We start from the raw sequence: 26,588 nt of genomic DNA, 5'->3' as shown, positions 1-26,588 counted from the left end.
CCATTACATGCCAAATTAGGTAATATCTTCTCTCTCACACTCTCTTCTGCTGTTTCTTCAGCCCTCAAATGTTCTTCACCAGAATTTCTGAGCATTTGAGCATCAGAATTCACCTTCTCATTCATAGTTACTGGATTCAGTCACCCCCAAGAAAAAATACCCAGAGAGTGTATTCACTGTTTGCAGTGTCTTTTACTGTTTAATTTAACCAAATAAATTAAAATTCACCACTGCCTTTCACATTCCATCCCAGACTACAGAAAAAAAAGTTATTAAACAGTCATTTTTGATATTATTGCACATCTTCTTAGGCATGAAAGTGTGTGGATTTATTGCTGCTGTATGCTGAAAATGAATGTCATGCAGGAAATATCAGTATGCGCTGCTACTATGAATAGCTTGTGACAGGAAAGAGTAACTCACAAACAAAACAGATTAAACATAAAAAGTTATAGTGACGGTTCGTAAACCTGCAAGGTCAACATAAAGATCAAACTATATTTTACCTATAAAATAAAATTTATAACCTGGTAAAAAGCCAGCTAAGTAACTATAATTGGTCCGACCACTTGGTTGTGTTACTATTTTACATCATCAAGCACTACAACTATCTCAAGTGATGCTGGTCAGAAGGGGAAACAAACTTGGTCATACTTTATATTAAATGGCCTTAACTACTATATACTTATATTAAAATAATAAGTACAATGTACTTACTGTGTTAATGCGATATTGCAATACAATTTTGATGCTACTGAGGTGGGACTCACTAAGGTTAGTGTATGGTAGTGTATTTATGGATGTAATTATAGCAATAGGTATTTTTTAGAAACATAAGTACAATGTAAAAACATGTATGAACACAATAAGTGCATTGTACTAAATGATTAATAATATAAAGTGGGACCGAATTTTTTCAGAGAGATGATGGCGTATTATTAATACGGTAGTGAGACGTGCAATACAATATATGTACCTCTTGGTATTTATTTCTGTTTCTAGGGTGCAAGAGCACGTTACTATGGAAATGAACTGTTTGTTTGTGGTTAGAGTGATGTATGATTCGGAGCACATGTCTGCTCACTGAGAGAACTGCTGCAAAAAACGGAAACAGTGATTCCCCTCTTCAGATCACTCCCTTCCTCAGAAGCTGTTACCAAAATGAGAGAGAGAGAAAATATACTGAGAGGAAGGAAGAGCATAGCTGAGCAAGGTGAAAATAAATTTGCCCATTTGCACATGACTTTCGATTTGATAATCTTGTTTTCTGTGATGCTGTAAGCAGTGGTGAGCTGATAACAGCTATTTAGGCCTCATGACAACTAATAATGCAAACAACCCTGTCTACATCATATTTATAAGTAATCATATCTAATAAAATCAATATAAAATAAAGTAAAAAATTTAATCAAAATGTATTTCTAAATGTGGTACATTAATAATTTTAACATGAACCCTTTTGACACCATTCATGTTTGGGATCTCCCCAGAGCTTAGATAATCTTGTTCTTCCTAGCATTTGTCCAGGGTCAATGGCAGGGTCTGCTTGTCGGCATCTGGCTCAATCCAAGGCATCTTCTGGGTGACCTTCATGTGTTGCATGTCTTCAACAAACCTGTCCATCCATCATTCTCCAGAAGCAAGGCAGTCTGATCTACCAAATTTTCAATGCTGCACATGAAGTGGCTGTACCATTGGAGCTTAGCCTCTATCATCTCTAGGTTGCACTTTACTCAGGTCCACTTCACCGATGTGGATGGTTCCATCGGTTTAAGGCCTGCATTTCTTGCACTCTGTCTTCTCAGTACTTAAGCGCAAGCCATACTTGCAGAGCTGATCATTCCACTGATGGGCTTCTTCTTCAAGTTTCTTGTGTAGTTCACTGGCCCATCATTAGTGAACAAGAGCAACCAGGGGTGGGATGACTGAAGGTCGGAAGTGATGAAGTCCATGCAGAGGATGAACAGAGGTGATCCTTGGTGCACACTGACATTGATGGCAAATAACAGCGACATGGACCACACTGGTGACTCCCTGATAAAGGAGTTGGATCCATTGGTCGTAGGCCTTGGAGATGCTGTGCAATTATAGAGTGTGCCGTATGAGCTTGTGTGGGACGCGGTCAGAAGCCTTCTCCATGTCAAGGAACGCCAGAACGGCGTCTAGCATCACAATTCATATTTGGACTCGCTTCTTTAGACCAGTTCGTCCACCTGCGAGCCCTGGAATATTTCTCAAGTCATTTGGGGGAGGATGTTTGAGTCTCCTATGGTGAACGCCTTAGCATTCAGATCCAAGTTTGACTAGACATGGCCATTTGATATAACTGAGAAATACTCCAACTGATGTTTCATTCCAACTGTCGTTGGAGACCATGACTGTTCATCGACGTTCCTTTCAGGTTGTCGTCCAGCAGGCACCACGTGGAGGTGGTGATTGGCTTTTGGGCACTCGCTCAGACACTAAAATGTGAATTTTTCAAAAACAAATGTAATATTACTTTATTAATGATTTGTCAATGTGTTATGTAAGTTAATTAACAACTTTTATGTAAAATTAACTTTTAAGATTCCCAGTAACTTTTATTCTTGAAGAAACATGGCCAATGTTCAATGGTTTAATGGAAAATTGCTGCCATCTACAGGAAAACATATTATTTAACAATATAACAATATTTTGTACATAAAAATAATAAATTGATTCAATAGGATGATATACAATGTACTATATTAAAATAAAGGAATTTTCTTTCTTTTACAGGTGTTTTACTTGTATTTTGAATTTGAAATTGTGTTGTAACAAGGTTAATGAAAACTTTTTTTAGTACTGAAACCTTTTTTCCATGTGACACACATTATTGCAGTCAAACCAGAGCATAGGTTGTGTGTATGTGTGTGTGTGTATGTGTGTGTGTGTGTGTGTGTGTGTGTGTGTGTGTGTGTGTGTATGCAAACACCATCAAAGTGTAAACGTTTTGCCACTTAATGATTTTATCTGACATTTGAAACCCAGAACCTGAACATCCAGATTCTGACTTTTTGTCACATTAACATACAAACAGATTCTTTTGTTGCTATTGTTGTTGTAGAACTAGCACATTTAGTGATGCAATTTAGATGAGGTTAATATATATATATATATATATATATATATATATATATATATATATATATATATATATATATATATATATATATATATATATATATATATATATATATATATATATATATCTGCCAATTTGGTGTTATATTCTGCCACCTGCTGGTGAAAACCAAACATGCATTGTGGAGTTAGACTATATTGCCATTTATGTTTACTTTTCCTGTTTAAAACTCTATTTAGAATTTAACTTAATTTCTGAGAGGGGTACTGGATCTGTGCTCGAGTATGAAACGTGCAGGTGAGCGCGTGGCAGCTGCAGTGACAGAGTGAATGCAGGCGAGGGCGGCGTGTCATCACACATTTCAACGGCAATTAAAACACGCTGCGATGTCAGGAAGTAACAACCCGCCAACGTCGTCAACATTCTGGAGGCGAGTTAGTATTCTTCCTTATTTCTCGTTGAACATTTCTCGGAGTTAGTCATTTATGCTGTTTACTGAGTCGTGACTGTTTCACCTGTGAAGTGAACGTCGGTTTATCGTGTCCGGTTTGGCTGTAATGCAGGTGTGTTTTTTTTAATAGTAATTGAAGCACTGGAAGTTTTATCTGGAAAGCACGGCATGATTTTTTCCATGTTGGAAATGACTTCGTTCTGGAACACAACGAGTGCGTTTTGAAACAGGTACGTTTATTGGTATTAGTGTTTAATGTACTTTATTTTTTATCCTCAGTCATGATAACTAATAGTTATAGTGATATTTTCTCAACTCTAAACAGACAGTTTGTCACGATTGTTAAAACGTATTTTATTACACTGTTCATAACATTAAATACTTATTATGCTAAGTTAGGATGAAATGGGTGTATTTATGTTTTTCTCTCAATTTAAAAATATAATGTGTGTGTATGTTTACGTTCTTGACCATGTTATGAACATTAAGGACAATACTATTTTTCACATTATATTTTAACATGGTTTACATGCTATAACTCAGAAAGAAAAGTCAACCTAACCAGCAGAAAAAAAAGTAAAGAATAAATGAATAAACTTATGTGAACAGTCAAATCCCCTTTATTGATATAGTGCTTATCAAAGCACTTAACAGTATCACATTGGAGAATAGAGTGTGAGTAATCTACAAGTTTCAGTTAAAGGCATTTTATTATTGAATTCAGCAACGTCATTGTCTAGCTCAGTTTAGTTGAAATAGTATCTGTGCATCAGCAGCACTTCAAGTCAAATGACTTTTATTCAGATTTGTACTCTTTTATTATTAATGTTTTAAATAAAATAATAGTTTGTGGCACACAGTTTACACTGATTTATAAACTGTTGCAGTTCCTACATTAGACAAGTATGTACATGCATACACTGGTGGTCTGGCTGCTGTTTCCCAGTGGAGCTCACATTCTTTCTTCTCTTTTGTTTCCAGATCCTTAACATGCTGTGCTGTGCAGTGTGGTATGCTGATGCATGTCTGTGTGTTTAAAGAATGAATGACACAAACGGCAAGACGACAAGCTGCCAGGATGAATCAGTTTGCACTTTGCAAATTTACCCCAGGTTGTCCGTCAAACCTGGCCAAAGCTGCAACCTTAGCGTCCCAAAAGCGGCAACGGCAGCCACTGTCATCAAGACTGCTCTTTCCACACTTGGCTTAGACGCATCCAAGACTTACGTGCTCGTGGAGGTTCAGGAGTATGGTGGAGAGGAGTGGGTCCTTCAAGCCAACGATCAGCCTGTTCAAAGAGTCCTTCTCTGGCCTAGAAAGGCCCAGGACAAGCACCCTCAAAGTGACGGATACTTTTTCGCCCTTCAAGAGGGAAGCTACGATGGATCCATCCAGTATGATGTTATGACATCTGTCCGGCAAGAGAAAGTAGTTCAGGGACTTGTGAATCGGGGTTTTGTCCCACAGCGGCCTCAGGAATACAACGATTTATGTAACCTCCCCGAGCTGACGGAGGAAAGCATCTTGGGAACCCTGCGGCATCGCTTCCACAAGCAGAAGATCTACACGTTTGCGAGCAACATTCTTATTGCAGTCAATCCCTTCAAGTTTCTACCCATCTACAATCCCAGATATGTCAAGATGTATGAGAACCACACGCTGGGCAAGCTAGAACCTCACGTCTTTGCCATTGCGGATGCTGCCTTCCACACAATGCTGAACAAACGGGTCGACCAGTGCATTGTCATCTCCGGTGAGAGTGGTTCTGGTAAAACGCAAAGCACCAACTTTCTAATCCACTGCCTGACTGCCCTCAGCCAGAAGGGCTATACTAGTGGAGTGGAGCGAACCATTCTGGGGGCAGGTCCTGTGCTTGAGGTAAGTTCTGCTGTGGGTTTGAGGTTTATCACATTTCATGTTCTACTTTGAAGTCTGATAGTGCTTTAGTTATAATAGGAAACCAAGAAAGGATGCAAAACAGCAAGTTATGCTGAGACCCTGATGTTTTACAGTGATATTGTCTGTTAGATTTATAGAATCTGTAGCTGCGTTTCCACCACATGATGCATTGGTTGCACTATGGCAGCATTTCTGTAGTGGAAATGATGATGGTTTTAATGTTGTTGGTATGAAAAGCTCTTATGACTTGCGTTCAGGCTAAGACCTGAGTGGGTCAAACACCAACACCAGCACAAGCTCAACTCTCGAGTTTTAGTCCCAATAGTCCAGTGTCCATGACAAGAGCAAGACCAAGATCATATTTTTTTTCAGCATTAGTTTTAAGTAATTGTGTCATGTCAGCTTTCTTTTACTAATTTTTTCTGTCTAATTAGTTTTTATCTTTTTGCCATGTAATATTTATATTTGATTAAAATTTTCATTTGCGTTTTAGATTTATCACATCTAGATTTATTTTAAGTTACACACTATCTTGTCTGTAACTGTAGTTTCATTTATTTATTGACTCATCTGTCTTGATGTGCTGATAAAGAGTCCCTTTTGTTACGGAAATGATCATCTTAGGAGGAAGTGGCTTGCCCCATCATACTATTTAACACACTTTGAGCTCTTCATATTAAGGACCAACAGTGCAAGATAACTATGAAAAATGTGACACTGTCCTCAAATAGTGCAACCGATTGTGTGAGAATGGTTTCCCCTTTTCTCCATTCAGCAGAGCCAAACTAGGATCTAGAAACCATTCTGGCTCGTCATAAGGCCAGGGCACTTTCATACAACTTCCTTCTCCCAGGGAAAAGGGGAGACCTCTGACTCCTTGTACTCTATAAATAGACTCTATAGATCATAAACTCTCAGTCATAGTTTAAGGCTTTCAACACATTTGGATATTTATAGGTGCTGCCATTGTTAATACTCAAAACAATGAGATGAATGACTAGTTCACAACACTCTTAGGAGTTTTTCCATTGTTTATACAACATATTCAATACAAGTATGGTATATCTCTGAACAGACTTCTTCCTAAATTTCCTCTTCAGTATTTAGTATGAAGTCCTGCTGAAGTGCCAGTGAAGTTCCCTTGAGGAAATATCCCCCTAATTCGAAGGGTTTCCTTACTTTGAAGTCCCGCCCTCTTAAACATAGCTGTCAGTCATGCACTTACCTACTGGGATTCTCAATCTGATCCTGAACAGGTTGAGCAAGTTTTTCTGTTTTTCGTAAAAGCTTTCTTTTATGAACTCGTCCCAGCCCCTCTCAGTTCTGCAGTATTGCTTACAAAGAAAGTAAATGGAAAAGAGGAACAAGCAGCTTGCATTATGCCTTGCTGGTTTAAAATAGGCTGTATTTCTTATAAAGAGGGATGGTAAAAGAAAAAGATGATTTGAGTAATTGTGTGGAATTGGCAGATGAAGCAGAACAAGAGTGGGGACTGGAGAAGCTTTATCATACACCTGAGGTTGTGTGTGTGACCATTAATATTTGATGTGCATTTAAATGAATAGATTATTGGATCTCATGTGCCTTAGTATATGATAAATAAAACATGATCCTGAAATGAATCATTGAAGTCTTCTTGTTCCCAGATTAATTACTTGGTAACACTTTACAATAAGGTTCCATTTGTTAACATTAATTAACTTGGGACATTAATTTGGGAACAAGGCGGCACTTCTGACACTGGCTAGTAGGATTTCCTTTAAAGAAATGAATACCTTTGTTCAGCAAGGGGCATAAAATATTTTTTTGACAATAATATGAAAAAAGTGCTGTTCTTTTGAACTTCGTGTTCATCCTAGAATCCTGAAAAATAAATACAAAAATATAAGCAAACATAAAAATACACAAACTTGCTAATGCTTATAAAATACACAAACTTGCTAATAAGAGACTTTTTGTTACAAATAAGTATTGCTTCATATTACTGAGTTTTGTTATCCTCCTTTGGTTTTGCTGAATTAAAAACACCTGTCCCTGTCTCCCACTTCACTCTTTCCTAGAGACCTTTTTGTATTGCGTTCACATGGACCCCTCACAACAATATGCACATTGTTTGTTTGGTAGTGTTATTTAAACATGGTGCTGATCATCTATAATGCATCAGCTCTAGAGACTCCACCTCAGCAGTAATTGTGTTTTTATGTTTTCGTTCATATAGCTTAGCCCTTGAGCAGATAATTTTACAGCTTCCTCACGTAAAAAAGTTCTTTATATCTAATAGCATCGGTTCAAGTTTAGATATTCAATAGATGTTTTTGAGAAATTTAAATGGGTCACAAACATCTGGTTCATAGCATGTTTTGAGAATACATTTTTACTCTCATTTTTGCTGAACTTTGTTTTTAAGAATTTCTGCAATTCTGTTTCGTTTTTACTTAGTCGTGACTTGTGAGAGATGCCATTGCTTTGTTATGGCATCTGAGGAGTGCGCTTGTGACTTTTGTCCTTTTACATCAGTGAAAAAGCTCTGTGGGAAAGCACACCTAGCAGCTGGTTAAATGTACAATAGTGTTAGGCCTGAACTCAGCCTCACTGTTGAGCTTTTAACTGTGAATTTTGTCTTGTGTCATATGTGGAAGCCCTGGGCGTTGGCTTCATCAGAATACCAGAACGAGTCGACATATGCCAACATGTCATGACAGGCTCTGTCAGTCCAGCTGATAAAAACTTATCAACTGACAGATGAAACCTCTCGTTCAGTCTTCTTTCTAATCATGTGTGTCCTCAGTATTTATTTTCCTGTTGACATGAAAGCCGCACAGAAAAACTGTTTAAAAACAAGTTTACAACAGGAAAAAGTCCTCAATAACGATAATGGTAGAGATAGTCTTAAAAGTATGCATATATTGAGAATCAATAGGGAGCTGTGAACAAGCTTGTCATTACGTTACACCTGCCAAAGTCCATCTATAGAAAATTTACTGGAAATACTGAAGATTTTAATTTTGTAACTTTTTGTGGCACAAAACAAAATATCAGATATAATTTCTCAAAAACTTCACTTTATCTGTCTTTGTTCTGGCAAAAAAGAAAGCTACATGTTCACTAATTTAAGACTCTATTATAAGCTATTATAAGACATAAATGTAGCAAATAAGAGTTGAGTACTGTTGAGTTTTTGTGCACTTTAGAACTAGTGTCCTATTAGTTTTAAATGACATGGCTGAATATGACACACATGATAATGACACATTTAATTTTTGGGGGGTAATCTAGTGTTTTTAACTGGAATAGGACGAAAATGACACATATTAACATTAACTACAACAAGCAAGTCAAACCGGGTAACAGATCCATTTAAGATAGATGTGTTTTTCATTTATTGTGATGCCTGTGGTTGATAAGAAATTAGCTCTGTGCAGCCCATTAAATGTTTTTCCTTTTTGTAATCTACAAGAAGCTACATGCTACAACTAATACTAATAATAACAGTATTTTTTTAATGTCAGGCTGTGGTTTCAGATCCAGGTTTTCTGTTCAACAGGTTTGAAAGGCTAGTTGAACTGATTAAGTTAGGTCACTGTCTGTCGCAATACAACAGTTGTCTGTCAACATTCATGAAAATCATATCGTTTTTTTTTTAGTCTGAAATATTTTTTTGTGAGATTAAAACAATCTGATGCATTCCTTTCTGGCTTCCTCAGGCCTTTGGAAATGCTAAAACAGCATACAACAACAACTCAAGTCGCTTTGGAAAGTTCATACAAGTGAATTATCTGGAGAGCGGTGTTGTGAGAGGGTGAGTCTTCTGCCCATTCTACATCACACAGCTTCTCTTCAGTCACAGCGATTTTCTGAGCTTAATGCTAATGTTTTATGTTTTATGAGGATAATGGTAATTTATAAATATTATGTAATGCTGCTAATTCATGTTCATAACCCCCCATGCAACATTTGTTGATCTCATTCCACTTCCTCTTCAGAAAATTGACAGAAAATAAAGAAAATTACATGACATTGATCTGAATTGATCTAAAATTCCTCATATTGTTTGCTCTATGTTTTAGGGCTGTTGTTGAGAAATACTTACTGGAGAAATGCCGCCTAGTGTCCAGAGGAAAAACTGAAAGGTAAAAAAAGAAAATTATTTTCATTTAAATTTAAAATGTGAAAGATGTATCACAGCATCATATATTCTATGTCTGTTTGTTATCTGACCTTCAGGAATTACCATGTTTTTTACTACCTTTTGATTGGAGCCTCAGACGAGGAGAAAGATGAGTTCAAGCTCCTGTATCCTGATCAGTACCACTACCTCAAAGAAGTAATTCTCAGAGAATCTAATTAATGTTCCCTAACAGCCGGTTTCAATTAGTGTCTTATGATGCTCTTCATTGTCTTTTGTGCGAAAGTGACACAGAGAGCAAATGGAGACTTCTGCTCCTTCTCTTTTTTTTATCCTGATAAAACACTGCAATAGTCTATTCTATTTATATAGCTATTTATTAATACTACCAAAACATTCATTCTTCACCTTTCTGCCCTTCAAAGGAAACCCCAATTTTGGAGGATCAAGCAGAAATGAAACATGAATTCAGGAGACTTCATCAGGCCATGGAGATGGTTGGTTTTCTGTCATCAACCAAAAAGCAGTAAGTGAGAAGTAATTTCAAGTAAAACAAATATGATGGTGTTACGAGATTCGGTCTGAAATTAAGACTAATTAAATTATTTTAGTACAGTTGTCTCAGAGGTTAAATTATAATATTTGTAATGAGCTCAAACCTAGTTTTTGCATTATGCTAAATCTAAAATATTTATTTAGCTCTGGTTACCAAGGAATAGTACAATAGCATTACCCATAAAGGGTATATATATATGTTCCTAATTTAGTATAAATAAGATTTATGATGTTTCATTAGGTTTGTCCTAGACGGATACAGTCACGCTGCAGAAAATTTACTAGCTGCTTACATGACTAACAAATGAAGAATTCCACTCTGGTACAAGTCTGTGCTAGTCACAGAGGGAAAAAAAACCAAGCCCGTCAATATGCACTCTGCTCTTTTTGCAAGAATGCAATACTGCAGCGTCACACATGACATATTTAGATCATTATGAGCTGTCTTCCAATGAACAGAAATCAGTTTTTTTTGTAAATATGATTATATAAATCTTTTAACTAATAATTACTTATACACCATTTGAAACACAATTACTCAGACAAAATAGCAACTTTATTAAATTATTCCAAAAATCTTTTCCCACGTGTCATTCGATTTACCTAAAGAAACACAAAACATTTCACTGCATTATGTTTTTTGGACATGCAATTTCTTTAGCTACTTTGCAAAGAAAGTAAATCTATTATGAAAAATATACTTCATACTGTATTGTAGTTCAATGGTTGATTTTGTTTTTTGTTTTTTTGTTTTTTTTTTTAGGATATTCTCTGTACTCTCTGCCATTCTGTATCTGGGAAATGTGACGTATGAACCAAAGGATGTTGGCGAGGGGCTTAAAGTTGGGCCTGATCATGTCCTTTCTGCTATCTCTGACCTGCTCAAGGTATTACTGGCAATTTCAGTGTTCAAGATAAATTCACCACAGGAGGCTGAACTTCTTTTTCTGCTACTGGTTCAAATATATTTAACTGTGGTGAACCACACATAAACAGAAATACTATGCGGCAGCATTTATTGGGTCATTAATACCAATAAATGCTTGGGTCAACTACATGGCAAAAACTACATGGCAAAAAAATAACATTACCATTATTAATGACCCAATTATTAATTATTAACCCAAATAGGCATGGACGTATCACATATTATTGCATATTGTAGAATCAAAAACCCTGTACCATGATTCTTAGAGGGCTCTCTTTTTTCTTTTAGATTCTTTATGGCATTAAGATTTTCCAGAATCCTTTACCCGTTTCACATAAATCTATGAAAGTGTTTTAGATAAGGTGACAGATTCCTGTCATTCTCTGTTTGAATGCTTTGTTTTATATAATGCCTTTTCAATTACAGGTTAAAGTGGAGCTGCTTGTGGAAGCACTGACTACAAGGAAAGCAATGACTGCTAATGACACGCTGATCCTGCCTTATAGCCTCAGTGAGGTAAATATGTTATGTGTATATTGGCATTTGTCAACTTTGCACCATCCATTCTTTGACTGTGTGAACATTATGCATGAAGTTGGCTGCTTGAAGAGGTGGCTTTTTGCTCTCCATTTGTCTTTCTTAATTTCTGTACTGTAAAAATCTGATGACCTCATAATGAAACTCTTGTCCTCAGGCCATCACTGCCAGAGACTCTATGGCCAAGTCTCTGTACAGTGCCCTGTTTGACTGGATTGTCCTGCGAATCAACCATGCTCTACTCAACAAGAGAGATTTGGAGGAGTCTGTTCCAGTATGAATCCTTAATTTGTACTTTTAATATATTTCTTTGTATCTTCTTATATTTACGTATGCAATTCATATAGAAGGGCTTGACTTCATTGAAGCAAAGGGCAAACCAATAGCATCTGCTTTGACATTTTACTTTATAAAATAATCTCTTTTTAACAGTGCTTATCCATTGGTGTTCTGGACATTTTTGGATTTGAAGATTTCAAGACAAACAGCTTTGAACAATTCTGCATTAATTATGCCAATGAACAACTACAGTATTATTGCAATCAGCACATATTTACGCTTGAACAAGTGAGTTGAGTTGTACTTTGATTTCTCCACTTATTGTGATGAATAGGAATGTCAGGCAGACACCTCATGCTTGCATTGTTTTAGGAGGAGTACGGGGCAGAAGGAATTACATGGCACAATATTGACTATCCTGACAACATTGGCTGCATCAGTCTTTTCAGCAAGAAACCCACCGGGCTGTTTTACCTGCTGGATGAGGAGAGCAAGTCAGTTCAATCACTCATTCCTATTATATGTATAGTAATAAATGACCTCTGTACAAACAAAGCCGGTCACAAGTAGCACAAGCATATTTGTAGCAATGGCCAGAAATACATCATATGGGTCAAAATGATTTTTCTCTTATGCCAAAAATCATTAGGATATTAAGTACATTCCATAATGGTATTTTGCAAATTTCAAATGTATCCTAAGATCGCATCCCAGGTTTTCAAAAAAAAAGTGCATTCGCCAAATATTGTCTAAATTCTAACAAACCATATGTCAGTGGAAAGCTTTTTATTCAGGTTTCAAATTATACATGTCATTATACATCCCTATCATTGTATTCTTCTATTTTATACTGTTCAGTGCTTTGATACAATCTCTGTTGTTAAAAGCGCTATATAAATAAAAATGATTGATTGAATAGATTTAGAAAATTAGCTTCTTGTAATGGAAACATCTTTTTGGGATTTTTGGGATTATCTATTTGGGATAGATAATTCATATTCTGTACTATGTAGCCAATTACATGGTTTCTAGTAATTCAATAATTAATATTGTCTTATTCCCTCCCTAGTTTTCCTCGAGCCACAGATATCACTCTATTAGAGAAGTTTAAGCAGCAGCACCAGGATAGTCCCTTCTTTGTGCAAACCCCAGTGCGGGAACCAGCTTTTGTTATCCAGCATTTTGCTGGCAAGGTCAAATACCAGATAAAGGTAAAGTAACAGACCCTGAAACTGTTTTTTTTCCCTTTGCACAAGAGTGTAGTTGTGAAACGAATGATGTGTCTATGGTGGGAAAACAATACTGAACAGCGTTTGTGTTGTTCCTGGCCTATAGGACTTCAGAGAGAAGAACACGGATCACATGAGGCCCGATATTATTGCGTTGCTTCGTAGTAGTGAGTGCAGTTACCTGCGGCAGTTGATTGGGGCTAATCCGGTGGCTGTGTTCAGGTGGGGCATCCTTAGGGCCACTATACGTACACTGGCTGTGTTTAATGAGGCTGGGCGAAACTGGGCGATAAAGCATCCAGGTAATATCTATGCGATCTACTAAAACCTTTTTACTTACAGCTTGCAGAAGTGGATTAGCATTGATTTTAACATGTTTGTTTCCATATCAGATCAGGTCAGGCGCTACTCCAGACTCTCTCTTGGGGAAATGAGGAGACCCAGCACTATTGTAGAAAGTCTAAAGAGGTAAATGGGCTGGAATAGTTCCTGTAGATGTGTGGCTTCTTGATGGAGCAGTGGATTTATGTCAAATGTTTGATCTATACAAATGGCTATAACTGCTTTTAAATGCATTTCGATTTCTACAGCCAGGGGTCTTTGATTGACTTTTCTTTTGATCGGTCTGAAGAGGGACCACTCGAAGCATTTGAGGACATTTTTGCATCATTTGAAAATAAGAAGTAAGTTCACCATTACTTAAGGATGTTAATACCAGGCTTGGGTTCTTCTACCTCTAATGATGATTTCTTTGTGTGAATTAACAATCTGAGTTCATTTTTTATTGGATTAATTTCTGGTGATTGGACTGACTAATTTGAGCTGTTTATTATTTGTGTTTGTAGTATTTATATCTTTTCTAACCTTTACTGATTTGGGGTTGAGGTCAATCAGGGAATTGCATGCCAAAGTCCTTCAATCCCTTAAGCAGTTTGGTGGTGAAGTTCCTCAAAAGTTGCGTCTTTCCACAATTTCTGTGAGGAAATCTCGTCTCTTCTCTCAGTGAGTGGGCCACATGTTCTGTGACCATCTGTTTGTGGCGGCTCCACTGCTCTGTTTCAGCTTGTGCTTGTGTGTAATTTCAAAATCAAAATGAATGTTATGTCCCTTTTTAGTTTTTCTTCAAAATCTTAATATTTTCAATCAACATCCTAATTGTATCTTACTACTCTCTAGGAAGAACAGGCCAAACAGACACAAGCAGCTAATTCCTAAGGTTAGTTCATTAACCAAAACTTGTTGCTGTGGTTTTTGCTAAGGCAGCTTTATGATGTACCATCTAGGATGCTATTTTTAACCACATTGAAGGACTTTCCATATACGTATGATACGTGTTAGCTGTTTAGATCATTGAATGACAAAAAATTTGTATTTGTCTCCAAAGCTAGCTAATGTCAGGTATTTCATAAGAATGTTTTAAAAATTAATTAAAAATTAAAAATTCTGCTTTACCATCACAGAACAAAACAAATATATTAAAACGGTACCAAATCAGTTTTTTATATAACATATATTTGTATTATCTAAAATGGTAAATATTTTAAAATGTTTTAGCCTTATGTGAATTATTGCAGAATTATGAGAAATGAATTAATTTTGGGTATATCTGCACACATAACACACATCTGCAGAATATGCTTGTTATTATTTTCTTGGTTATAATACGAGAGATATTACTAATATGTTATTGTGTTGTTTTATGTGTAGAATCTCCTAGATTCACAGTCTCTGAAGTTCATTATGGGCCTGACGCAGCACAACCGGGCAGCCAGGTCCCTGCTGCATTTGCACACCAAGAAGAAACCTCCAAGCATCAGCGCTCAGTTCCAGGTTCAATATTATTATGATTATTATTATCTCAGTGTGTAAAGCATAAGCTGCTTTATCAGAAGGCTCATAGATCGGTTTGTTCCATCTCTGTGTGAAAGCCTCTTTTGTGGTAGTTGTAAATGAGATAAAAGGTTCAGACCCCCAAAGCTGTGGGGAGGTTTTGATATGATTTGTAAGGGTTTAATGGATGCTGATGGACAAATCAATGAGTCACATGCTTTCATGTCTTTAAATGTCCAGGCATCTCTAAGCAAGCTGTTGGAGACCCTGAGGAAAGCAGAACCGTTCTTTGTTCGCTGTATCAGATCAAATGGTGGAAAGGTATGGTGAAGAGCTATTGCAAGATTTGTGATTCATTCATTTTGTGTATTGGGTCAAGGATCATTGTTTTTTTTGTATGTGTTGGTAAATGTGTTTACAGAAGGAAATGCACTTTGATGATGCTCTAGTCCTTCAGCAGCTGAGATACACAGGCATGCTACAAACGGTTCGGATAAGGAGGTCTGGGTATGGAGCCAAATTCACCTTCAAGGTAATATCTATAATTAAGAGTTATTAATTATGGCTCTGAATTTAATACAGTTTTAAAGTAATTTTTAAGTAACTGTTTAAATAACCAATTTATATATGCCCCTTAATCATTATATAAATGTGCTGTCATTTAATTAAAAAAACATTGAGAGGTTTAAAAACATTAAATAGGGACAAATTAACAAATTGACAAATTGCGGTGGACTGTATGCCAGTAAAAGGCGTATATAGATTTTTTTTTTTTTTTTTTTTTTTTTTTTTTTTATCAATGTCTATTAAATGCTTTAGTGATCTGCTAATATAATGTTCTAAGTTTCATCTTCCTATGGAGACTTCTCAGCAGTTATTTGCTTTTTTTTTAGAGATTAATTTGATTGATTGACTGGTTTTAATAGATTAATATCCCATTTAGTGAGTAAATGAGTAAATGTTCAGCATATTTTACTTTTAAAGGTGAGCTACTCCTTTTAGGATTATTTTTGTGAAATAATTCATTGTAGAACCATGAATGCAAATTCCTTTCATATTTTGATTTAAATGGACTGTCACTGCAGGAGTTTACAGACCAGTTCAGAGTGCTGCTGCCAAAGGAAATATCAACACCTCAACAGGATATCACCAACCTGCTAACCAAGATGGGTTTACCCAAATCTAGTTTTCAGATTGGCCGAACCAAGGTTTGTTTTATTTACACTCTTCATTTACAAAGTACTTGTTTTCAGATTTTGATAATTGACTGTGAGTCTATGTGCGCAGGTGTTCTTGAAAGAGTCAGAAAGACAAATCCTTCAAGAAACCCTTCATAAAGAAGTGATGAGGCGTATCATCATCCTGCAGAGATGGTTCCGTGCCTGTTTGATGAGGAAACAATATTTGCGTGAGAGAGAAGGAATTATAACCATACAGGTACTATTCGTTGGGTTGCCTAAGGATTTTACATAATCTTGTATAATGGAAATCAACCAGATCTTTGGTGCATCTGTCTTAATTATGTTTATGGTCTGTGGAAAAAAAACAGCTAAAACCCTACTATCAAGATTCTTTTACTTGTTGTAAAAGTTTTTAGTAATATTATAACCTTTAAATATAAAATAAAAATTATACATATCCTTCAAAAATGTAAGGGTGAGTAAGAATTTATTCAGTGATGACACAATTTGATAAAAATTGAGCGCTTTGTCTGCGTGTTAGAATGATTTAAGAAGGACCATGTGACGGTGAAGACTAGGGAAATGGCTGCTGAAAATTTTGAAATACAGCAATAATTATTTTTATATTGTGATATTTATGCTGTATGTGTGATATATGTGTCCTTGATAAACATAATCATATGATAAACATTCATTAAAATTCAAAGACATTTTAAAAAAAGACTCTCAAGCTCAAAAGACACAAGCTTTTGAAAAGTTACTAATTTAACATTAGGCCTTTCTCTTAATTTTAAACAAACCAATGTTTCAATGAAATACGCTCATTTTACAGTATGTAATGCTATTTATTTGAATTCTGAATCGTCATTTGCCTCTAAAACGGTTTGTGAACCTGGTTGGGAAACCTGAGCAGATGTTTCCTCTCTCATCCCTCAGCGATCATGGCGTTATCTGCGTCAGACATACAGATTGAGAGCCGCTATTATAATCCAGACTGCATGGCGAAGGTCCAGAGAGAAAGTTGAATATCTAAAGCATCAAGACAAAGCACAGACGTAAGTTACTTTTTAAGTGTTTTTTACTTCTAGGTAAAACAATATTAGATATTTCGATCTTTCTTTCAGACCTCAGGCAGAGTTGGGCCATTTGAACAGGACTGAGGAAAAGAAGCCAAGTCAGACAAAGCCACAGCCTCCACTGCCTGACAAATCCCGCACACCTGAACAAAAGAAAACAGAGGAACTGAGCCCACAGTCAAACACAGAGACCAAGCCTACGATCACAGTACAACCTGCTAGAATCAAAAAGCAACTCAGCATCAATGAGGACCGAGCTGTCCAAGGTGATAAAGGCAAGATTGGTAATAAAGAAAAAACACCATCTCCTACAGGCCTTCCTCGGCCTGTGTCGCTTCCAGTGAACATGAGCCAAAGTGCTTCTGATGAAACTCAAAATGCTATACACCTACAACGACACAACAGAACAACAAGGCTGAAGGAGAAGCCCGAGAAATGGAAGGAGAGGAGCAGTGAAGCAGCACATATAGAGAACCTCAGGCCTGAGATACTTCGACTTCAGAGTCAGAGAAAATCAGGTTTACGGTGAGTTCTGTTTTGGTTATTTTTTTTAAATGAAGACTTATAAGTAAGGGCTCATTTTGTGCTGCTTTTCCTTAGTTTGTAATTTTTTGGAATACTTTGTTCTGATTATTTTTTTGTATAACCATTAAATATATATTTAATCTGAAACTATCATCAATGTTTCATGTGTAATAATTTGTAATTTAAGCAGCCATGTAATGATTACTCATTTTTCAGGCAGTAATGCCTGGCAAACTATTATACAAATCATTCCTTATTTTTTACGTTTTATTATATGATAGGAAATGTGGCATTTCCCAGTCCCTGGATAATGTGTCCAGAATGAGTTCTTCAGAGTCAGACAGCTCAGCCTCATCATCCAGAAATGAGGTACTGTTTAAAAACTAGTTGTGATCGATTTGTTAAATCAAAACTGCTGTGAGGGCTTCAAAAATAGATTTTCATTTATCATTGTCCCCAAAAACAGATGTATACCAACTTATACACTGCCATTCAATTTTGCTTCTGAAAAAATGTTTTTGGAAGAACAAATTTAAGCATTTTATTTAGCAAGAACCCATTAAATCAATCAAGAGAGACACTGAAGACATTTATAATGTTACAAAAGTTCATTTCAAATAACTGCTGTTCTTTAAAACTTCATATCCATCAAAGAATCCTGAAAAGAAAAATACATAGTTTACATAAAAATTTCACCAGGCGCAAACCTCTGAATGGTAGTGTATGTTGAGAGAATCTCAAAGATTCTGTACTGATTATTTTACAGTGTTTATGGATAACCGGATTAGCAGTTACAGGTTACAATTTTTTTCCTCATCTAAACCGGTTCACATATCTTAGGATATGGTTCACATCCGTAAGCGCTTCAGACACAAACGTCGACTAGCACGTCCCCGCAGCGGGCTGAAGTGGGATCATATGGATCTAAGTGATACGGAGTACTGGAGTTTTCCCCTTCCTCCCATAAGCCCCTCCGCTCCCAACCAGTCCAGTATCCACGTGGAACTGGAGACTGTGGTAAAAGACTGAACCACTTACAAAGGGACCATTCGAGCTGCTGTGGGCCTTGCTTTTACACGCAACAGCTAACATACCATAGAATCAGCATTAGCTCAGTGTAGAACGTTTCAAAGACTTCTCTTTGGAAACCAGGCTGATCCTGTTCTTGGATGTTTCTGACTGGAAGCTGGTTTCTGACCTTTTTTGTTTCATTTGGCACTATACACGTACTGAGGCTGCTGCTAGATGTGATAATGAATGAATATAGTAAATGGATGAAAGAAGAATAATGTGGTTGTTGAGTTGCTATATACAAAAAATTGATGAATGCTTTTGTTGCTTGTTTGACTTCAGTAATTAGTATTGTGATTTAATTATCTTTCATAGTACTATTTGGGTTTTTAATAACATATTCTAGAATATTTTTCTCATTAACACATTCTGTTTTATCTTAAAATGATGAAAAATGAAAATTCTGTCATTATGATTTTTTTTGTTGTTGAGCTATCCCTTTACTTAAAGGTATAATTATTCCATATAAACTTTTTGTGGCACTTCCTTAAAACTGACTCCAAGCTTTAACAGCTTCAGTATCTGTTTTGTGAGGTTTTAGTTTCTTATTTATTCACTCAGTCACCACAAAAAATGATCCCACATTTGCCTCACATTTGATACTGAGGCTCTGAAGAGCGTTTTTTAACAGAAATTTTCATTAATTTACTAATAATTGTCAGGCCTTGTGCAGGTTTAGCAAGACACATCTTGTACAACAATATGAAATACTGCTAAATTTCCATAACCCATAGCAAAAAAGGTCAACATGGATCTTGGGATGCAGTGTGGGAGGTTGGTGGTGGCTCTAATTGGAGGAAATAAATCCAATCAATCTGCATTATCAGTGAAAATTCTGGTTAGAAAGCATTCTTCGCTAAATGGTTGTCAGCTAAACTGTTGTTTTGCATCCGCTTGAATGTTGTCTTGCTTTTTTCCTGTGGCTGTTTTGCTGATCTGAATGCATGTCGGGACTATGGGGAACAAAGTCACGTATATTGATTGATATATCATTATGTGTAATTTGTTTGGAGTGATTGTCAGGTGTTCAGGGTTTGGATAAGTAAAGCACTTCTTTATTCAGCAATTTCATGATAATCGTTTTTACTGAGTCTCTCAATTTGCTGTGTGGTCTTTCAGATCCAGTCACCTATAGAAACTGATTCATGCTTTAGTATAAACAGGAGGACAAGTGAAGAAGTAATTGCACCATCCAACACACCAGAAAGGTGATCAGTCCTTTACCATCAGCATGGGACCTTGCTGAACCTTGCTGTTTTAGCTTTTGTTTGAGCTATTGTAATGTGTTTTCATTGTTTTTAATGTTTTACAATAAATATGAGAGTGTTGCTTGCATTTCAGTTTAATACATTTTTTCTGTTTATATCTTGTAGGCGGGGATTCTTAAAATATTTTAAGAAGCGTCTGACACCCCAGGATGGGAACATATGTATGGCAAAGACATTGGCAGAAAAAGAGGAACTAGGTTGAATTATTCTCCCAGACTCACTTAATTCAGTCATAATTAAATTGATCTTTTATTTATTTATACATGAATTAGTTAAATATTTGAATGAATAAATGAATGAATAATCTTGGTTAAGAAAAATGTGTTTAGTGGACCAGTTGTTGTTTTAGGTACAATGACTTACCTCTTTTTTCCCCATTTACCTCTCTTTTTGGGCCAAAAGCCAGTGGCTCTCACTCTTATTCTTATGTGAAGAGCTCAGCCACTTTTCCCGGACCCCGTCGCAACCCCACCATTAAAATTAGCCGAGCTACTCGTGTCCAGGAGAAATGGAATGCTTCGCTGGACAGAGAAATCACTAACAGTAATGAACTTCGCCATTTGGATGAGTTCTTGGGTAATCAGGTTTGTGCTGATGTTTTTTTTTTATCAGCTTTTTGAAAGGCATTTTCATTTTAAATCTAAAGTTGGATTTGACACCCTAGTTGTTAGAAGTTGTTTCCTGGGTTCTTGATAGTCCTGATCCTGATAACTAGTTGACAGTCATGACTTTGCACTTTTAAGTACTTTATTTTTTGGTGTGGTGTTGAATCCAGATGAACGATCTAAGCACCCGCACAAAGGAACTCTCAGAAACGGAGAAAATCTTCTTTTTAGCCACCACACAGTTCAGGGACACCATCAAAAGCATGTACTCCATAACAGTAAGTTTAATTGCGCTCGTCTATAACCTTACTCTCATTGTAGTGTAGTAGTTTGGCAAGTGCTTGAAATGGTCTGTTTCCTGTGCACAAAAGAATCCCAATATTGGCTATAAGACCCTGATGTCAGGTTACCAGGCGAAGGTATCCAGTCTCGCAGGACTGAAGAAGGCGTCTGAGGTGCCGTTGGTGGTAAATCTTTTTCAGTCAGTTCTGGATGGATTTATCAGGGGAGAACTCAAACGAATGGACTCAGAGCCTTGTAAGGTAACTTAACAAGTTAAAGATTTCTACAGGAACCGTGCTTAAATATATTTTTGAGAATGCAAGTTATCACCAGGTCCTCTGAAGAATCTGGGCCTGCTGAATTCCATAGAAGACTTTAAATTTACACAAATAAAATTTACAATTGAATCCAATTTTTCTAATACTTACCAAGGCTATGTTTATTTCATCAAAAAGAGAATGAAACTGTAATATTATGAAATAATGTTACAATTTTGTTTGTAGAATCTTTAAAAAAGTCTTTTGTAATGCCCTCATTTTCAGGTTAAGGAGAGGAATAGAAGAAAATCTAAAAGAGATATATGCGTAAGTTATGTTTGTGACACGAAAACATATATTTATGATATATGATGTGAACATTTATTTCACCTGTTACAAAAAATTTTTGTTTCATCTGTAAGGCTGACAGCCCACTGGGTCACTTATTTAGCACATACCAGGTGACCATTATGCAATCATGTGACCAGTGCAACTCATTCATATGGGGAATGGAAAAGGCCTTCATGTGCACTTGTAAGTATCCACCTTTCTTTTTTTATTAAACTATGTCAATAGACAAAAATCCAGTCGTGCTTTATTCTGCTTTTTCTGTTGCAGCTTGCAAAATTGTATGTCATAAGAAGTGTCTGAGCAAGATAACAATACATTGCACAGGTCACTGTAACAGGAAGGTGAGCACTGCTGTCATATTACTTTTCATAGTATATTACTCCATCACATACACAGTGAAATTTTTGCCATCATTTTCTCAACCTTTTTCTCATATGTAGATAGCGACCGAAGTGAAATCATATAGTTACAATTTATTTGTATGTTTCCATTATTTAGAAAGAGGGCGAGCAGACCCTCCACTTTGGTGTACCTGTCGGTGTCCTGGTACACACAGCTGACTCTGTACCATTCGTCATGGAGAAGATGCTGGTTCATGTGGAAATGAACGGACTGTACATGGAGGGCATCTACCTCAAGTCAGGCTCAGCCTGCCGAGCCAAAGAGCTTCATCACTTACTAGAGAAAGGTGATAGTGTGATTTCAAATGATTGTTTACCTTGTCTATAACTTTGTGTGTTTCTATGTGTATTGCTTTTTTTAATACTGTGGTTGTATGTTATTTAGGCATGTGTGTTAGTGATAGTGAAGCACTTTGAGCAGTCTGTGGTTGCATTAAATATTGCTATATAAATAAATAATATAAATTTATTATTGGAAATTAGAGTGTACGTACTTCAAATAAATCGTTTTAAAGGAATAGTTCAGAAATGCATCTTTACATCACTTGGATCACGAATGGATCCCTTATAGTGAATGGGTGCCATCAGAATAAGAGTTCACACAGCTAATAAAAATATCCCAATCCAGTAAATCAGTTAACACGAAATGAAAAGCTTCATGTTTGAAGAAAACAAATGTATTTTAACTTCAGACTGGTGCTTCTGGCTAAAATATAACTCCTATATTCATAATATCGCTTTGTTCAGTGAAAAGGTCATCTTGTCTGAATCGGAAGAGAATTATGCACATATAAAGTATTGTTAACATGAAAAAACTATACAAAATGGTTTACCAAGGGATCTACTTTTTCACTGCAGTTTTTCACACAGCTTTTCATTATATATTCATTGATGTACTGGAGCTACTGTAGATTATAGTGATGTTTTGATCAGTTGTTTGGACTTTCATTCTGATGGCACACATTGCCCAATGCAGATGATTCATTGAGGAGCAAGTGACACTAAATTTCTATAATCTGTAATTTCAGCATATGATTATTTTTGGGTTTTGCAACCTTTGTCATGTGCTTTACTGTTTACTGGAGTTTATTTTAATCTTTTAGCATTAAAAAGTTTCATTTTAATCTCCCCAGATCCGCAGGCTGTCAGTTTTGACAATTACCCTATACACACAATCACCGGTCTGGTCAAACAGTGGTTACGGGAGCTACCCGACCCACTTATGACATACAGCCTCTACAATGACTTCCTGTATGCCGTGGGTAGGTTTTTCGCAGTAAATTTTGGATCCGAAGGCTAAACATACATGTCACACATTTTAGAAAGAATTACACATTTTTTCCTCTCCAGATCTGCCAGAAGCGTCTGAGAGGTTGCGCGCTATCTACCGAAAGTTGGACGAACTACCTCCCCCAAACTTCGCTACTCTCGAGAGGCTTATTTTTCATCTTGTGAAGTAAGGAACCATTGCATATGACTAAGGTGAATATGAGACATCCTGTGCATTGCCTCACCGCTTCTGTACTTTCTTTTTATATTTAGAGTGGCAAAAGAGGAAGATCACAATCGAATGTCCTCTAGCGCTCTGGCTATCGTGTTTGCGCCCTGCATTCTACGCTGCCCAGATTCTTCTGACCCACTTCTCAGTATGAAAGATATAAACAAGACCACTCTGTGAGAATCATTTTGGTTTATTTTTTTCTTTATTATTATATAATTAGATTTAACCTGGTGCTGGTGGTTGGTAGTAAAACAGGAAAAGGTAGAATAAAAATACATAAATTGTGTAAGCAGATAAATTGTTAATTATTACCCCTTAATTGGCTAGCACTTTGTAACTTTGATTACAAAGCCTCGCGTGTGAGCATTATGGTTACCTTATCATTTATGTGCAGTTGTGTGGAGATTCTGATTAATGAGCAAAAAAGGTGCTATAATCAGAAAATGGAAGAAATTCAGCAGTTGGAGAATGCAGAAGCTAAAGCAGTTAAACAGCTCAAACTTAGAAGGCAGAACACGGTAAGAAAACCATGACATGCTACGAAGCAAAATGCCCTTTTTTTTTTAAGAAATGAGTGTATATGATCTTCAAGTTGGCATTGAATTGCTTTGATAGAAAAATAAATTATTTCTGAGCATCAAATCAACCTTTTAGGATGATTATACGACACTGAATAGCTGCTAATGATTCACCCTTGCCACCACTGGAATACATTATTTAAAAAATAAATATATATTCAAACAGAAAACATCTGTTTTAAATTTAAGTCAATATATTAATCCTTTGTAGATATGAGACTTATTTTTCAAAAACATTTGAAAATCTTTCCAACCAGTAGTGTAAATAAGATATCACGCTTGAAGATCAATAAAGAATAATTTTATAGCATTGAAATTATATAATGCCAAATAATAAATACCATCATAGATGTTAACAATCTTTGACACACTGCGGCTCACTATTTATAATGTAGTGAAGTCTTACTTCATGGTTTAAATGTTTGTGGCACATCTTAACACCTCATGTCTCGAACCTATCATGATTTTATGATCTTATTTTCCATTAGATATCTCAGCGGCAAGAAGAAGTTTCCGACCTTGAGATTGAAAAGGACCTGCTTGAGAGAATCAGGTCCATCAAGAAGGAAAAGTGAGTTGAGAAATGAGTATTAAAATGTGTTCTTTCGCTAATTATTCTTGCTCCTGGGAAAATAAAAAAAAGTGTTATTTGTTTTAATGCTTAATTTGTTGTGAAGTATTGTTATTTCACATGAGAATTTAGATTTTATGTTCATACCTCAGTATCTTTTGTCCGAGGGCACATATTAGGTTTTTGCAGGTATTGGGAATTATTATTATTAGCTCTATTGTACAGTTCACAACATCTTCTGTTTGTCATTTAGGAGCAATTTGGCCTACAGATTGCCTGAGTTTGACCAGGATAGCTCCGATGCTGAGAACGTGGATTCTGAATCATTAGTCAGCTCTGATAGTCTACTGGAAGACCATTGTGTGAGTTTGGACTCGGAAGGTCAGTACTGAGGTACAGGATATTTTAATTACATTATGCTTGGATGCCCTGCATGCTCTGCGTTAAAGAGGGCTTGGATTCGCTGCTCTTGTGGTGAGCTTCAGTAATTTAACCTGCAGTTTCTTTAACCATGCGATTGCACTGCTGCTTTTATAATAAATGTACAATAATGCGTTAATATATTTAGTCCCCAGTGGCTAATCCAAAGCATCTCTTTCAGCAAACACTGCCTTGAACAGCTCTAAGCCGGAAAAACCTGCTAAACCACCTGATCCAACACACTATCCCAAAATGCAGAGCAAACAGCCTACTGGGGAACGGAACCAAAGCCACTCCGCCTCCCGCCGAGAAGGAGTCCAGTCCATGTGTGTCACCCAGAGCCAAGGCGCTGCAGAATCCCTCACCGCCTCTGTTTCTTCAGGCAATCGGGGCAAGAGACTGTTTTCAGACCTTGACATTCCTTTTATAGATGAGGATGTTTGACATTAAGTTGCACCAAAAAGAGCATATTCTATGCAAATTTTTGTCTTTCCTGCAACAGTCAGTATCCCCTTTCTGATTATATCAGCGCTCACTTTGAATAAATCAAATGCTAGGTTCATGCAAGTGATCTTATAGCATGTTGTGTTTGTAGAATATATTTGTAAAACAAGTGTTTTTTTTTTTTTTTTTTTTTTTTAAGCCATAATTATTTTGTGTTTTGTTTTGCTTGGATTATTTAAGCATTCTTTCTAATCTTGGCAACATTTTGATTGTTCAACAAATGTTATTAACAATTTCTTTTTATTTTGTCATAGTTCTTCATTTTGCACGAAAACTATAGAGGACTTAATTATTCTGTTGAGTATTCTGTAAAAAAAAAAATTACTGAATGTGGTGTAAATAGTTCTTAAAAATTAGTGCTTTCTCAATTAAATCAAATCTGATGATTTTTTATATATTCTTTTTTTTTTTTTTTTTTTAAAGATGAGATGTTCTTCCATGCCTGTGTGAAGTGCACTGTCGAAGTTGCTGCAAGATTATATATATATGCACAGTTATACACTGCAGATTTTAAAATGTTCTCTTATCAGCAGTCAAATTGCATTTGTTTTAAGGAGAAATCTGTGAAAAAAAAGTGTCATAAAGGCATATGTTTTATGCTGTAAGGGTAGTATTCATATATTCCATTCTAATGAGGAGAAATGGTTACAACAGGTGTGTCACAATGCTGCAGATTGTAAACTAAAACACATCTTGACTGTAAATGGTTTTATTATGTTATGGAAATTGAAATCAAATGATTAAATTTTTGCTTTTGCCATTTTAAGAAATCCAATATAAATATCCAACAAAATGATTGTGAGCTGTCATTTATTCTTTTAAAAGAACAAAATAAAATCCCCAGAGTTTTGCCTGGCGAAACCCAGTCTGTTAGTGGATAACATAATAAAAACAGCACTACAGTCAGCAGTTTACAAGACAGAGGGATTCCTCATTGTTTTGTGTACCCGATTATGGTAATAAGCACTTTGGGTTCACTCGCACGGACGACACACTCGACCAATCAAATCGCGAGGAAAACCACTCCCGTATGACATTAACCAATAAGAAGCTCGCA

At 36.3% G+C, this 26,588-nt stretch overlaps 1 protein-coding gene across 4 annotated transcripts; it reads left to right on the top strand.

Moving 5' to 3' along the window:
• The first annotated feature begins 3,521 nt into the window (after window positions 1-3,521).
• On the top strand, window positions 3,522-26,324 carry myo9b (myosin IXb). 4 transcript variants are annotated; one of them, XM_043254178.1, is made up of 43 exons: window positions 3,522-3,540; window positions 3,688-3,787; window positions 4,539-5,435; window positions 9,161-9,255; window positions 9,524-9,586; window positions 9,681-9,780; window positions 10,008-10,108; window positions 10,901-11,024; window positions 11,492-11,581; window positions 11,760-11,876; window positions 12,035-12,169; window positions 12,254-12,375; window positions 12,951-13,092; window positions 13,217-13,412; window positions 13,503-13,578; window positions 13,701-13,793; window positions 14,005-14,112; window positions 14,287-14,326; window positions 14,818-14,940; window positions 15,181-15,261; window positions 15,362-15,472; window positions 16,026-16,148; window positions 16,228-16,377; window positions 17,058-17,176; window positions 17,246-17,722; window positions 18,004-18,091; window positions 18,563-18,739; window positions 19,913-20,001; window positions 20,167-20,258; window positions 20,464-20,645; window positions 20,837-20,944; window positions 21,038-21,208; window positions 21,491-21,532; window positions 21,628-21,739; window positions 21,824-21,897; window positions 22,055-22,244; window positions 23,091-23,219; window positions 23,308-23,413; window positions 23,500-23,631; window positions 23,853-23,976; window positions 24,525-24,607; window positions 24,861-24,988; window positions 25,209-26,324. In XM_043254178.1, exons 3-43 carry the CDS (start codon window positions 4,599-4,601, stop codon window positions 25,469-25,471), a joined length of 5,913 nt encoding a protein of 1,970 aa, XP_043110113.1. In that variant the 5' UTR covers window positions 3,522-3,540; window positions 3,688-3,787; window positions 4,539-4,598; the 3' UTR covers window positions 25,472-26,324. The 4 variants fall into 4 exon arrangements, with proteins under 4 accessions (XP_043110113.1, XP_043110133.1, XP_043110120.1 ...); XM_043254198.1 differs by lacking the exon at window positions 3,522-3,540 and having other exon boundaries at window positions 3,547-3,787; window positions 24,861-25,000; window positions 25,209-25,350; XM_043254185.1 differs by lacking the exons at window positions 3,522-3,540; window positions 14,005-14,112 and having other exon boundaries at window positions 3,548-3,787.
• Window positions 26,325-26,588: the final 264 nt, after the last annotated feature.

Source organism: Puntigrus tetrazona, chromosome 2, assembly GCF_018831695.1.
Source record: "Puntigrus tetrazona isolate hp1 chromosome 2, ASM1883169v1, whole genome shotgun sequence".
Taxonomy (NCBI): Eukaryota; Metazoa; Chordata; class Actinopteri; order Cypriniformes; family Cyprinidae; genus Puntigrus; species Puntigrus tetrazona.
This window is presented reverse-complemented; position numbering and strand designations above follow the sequence as displayed.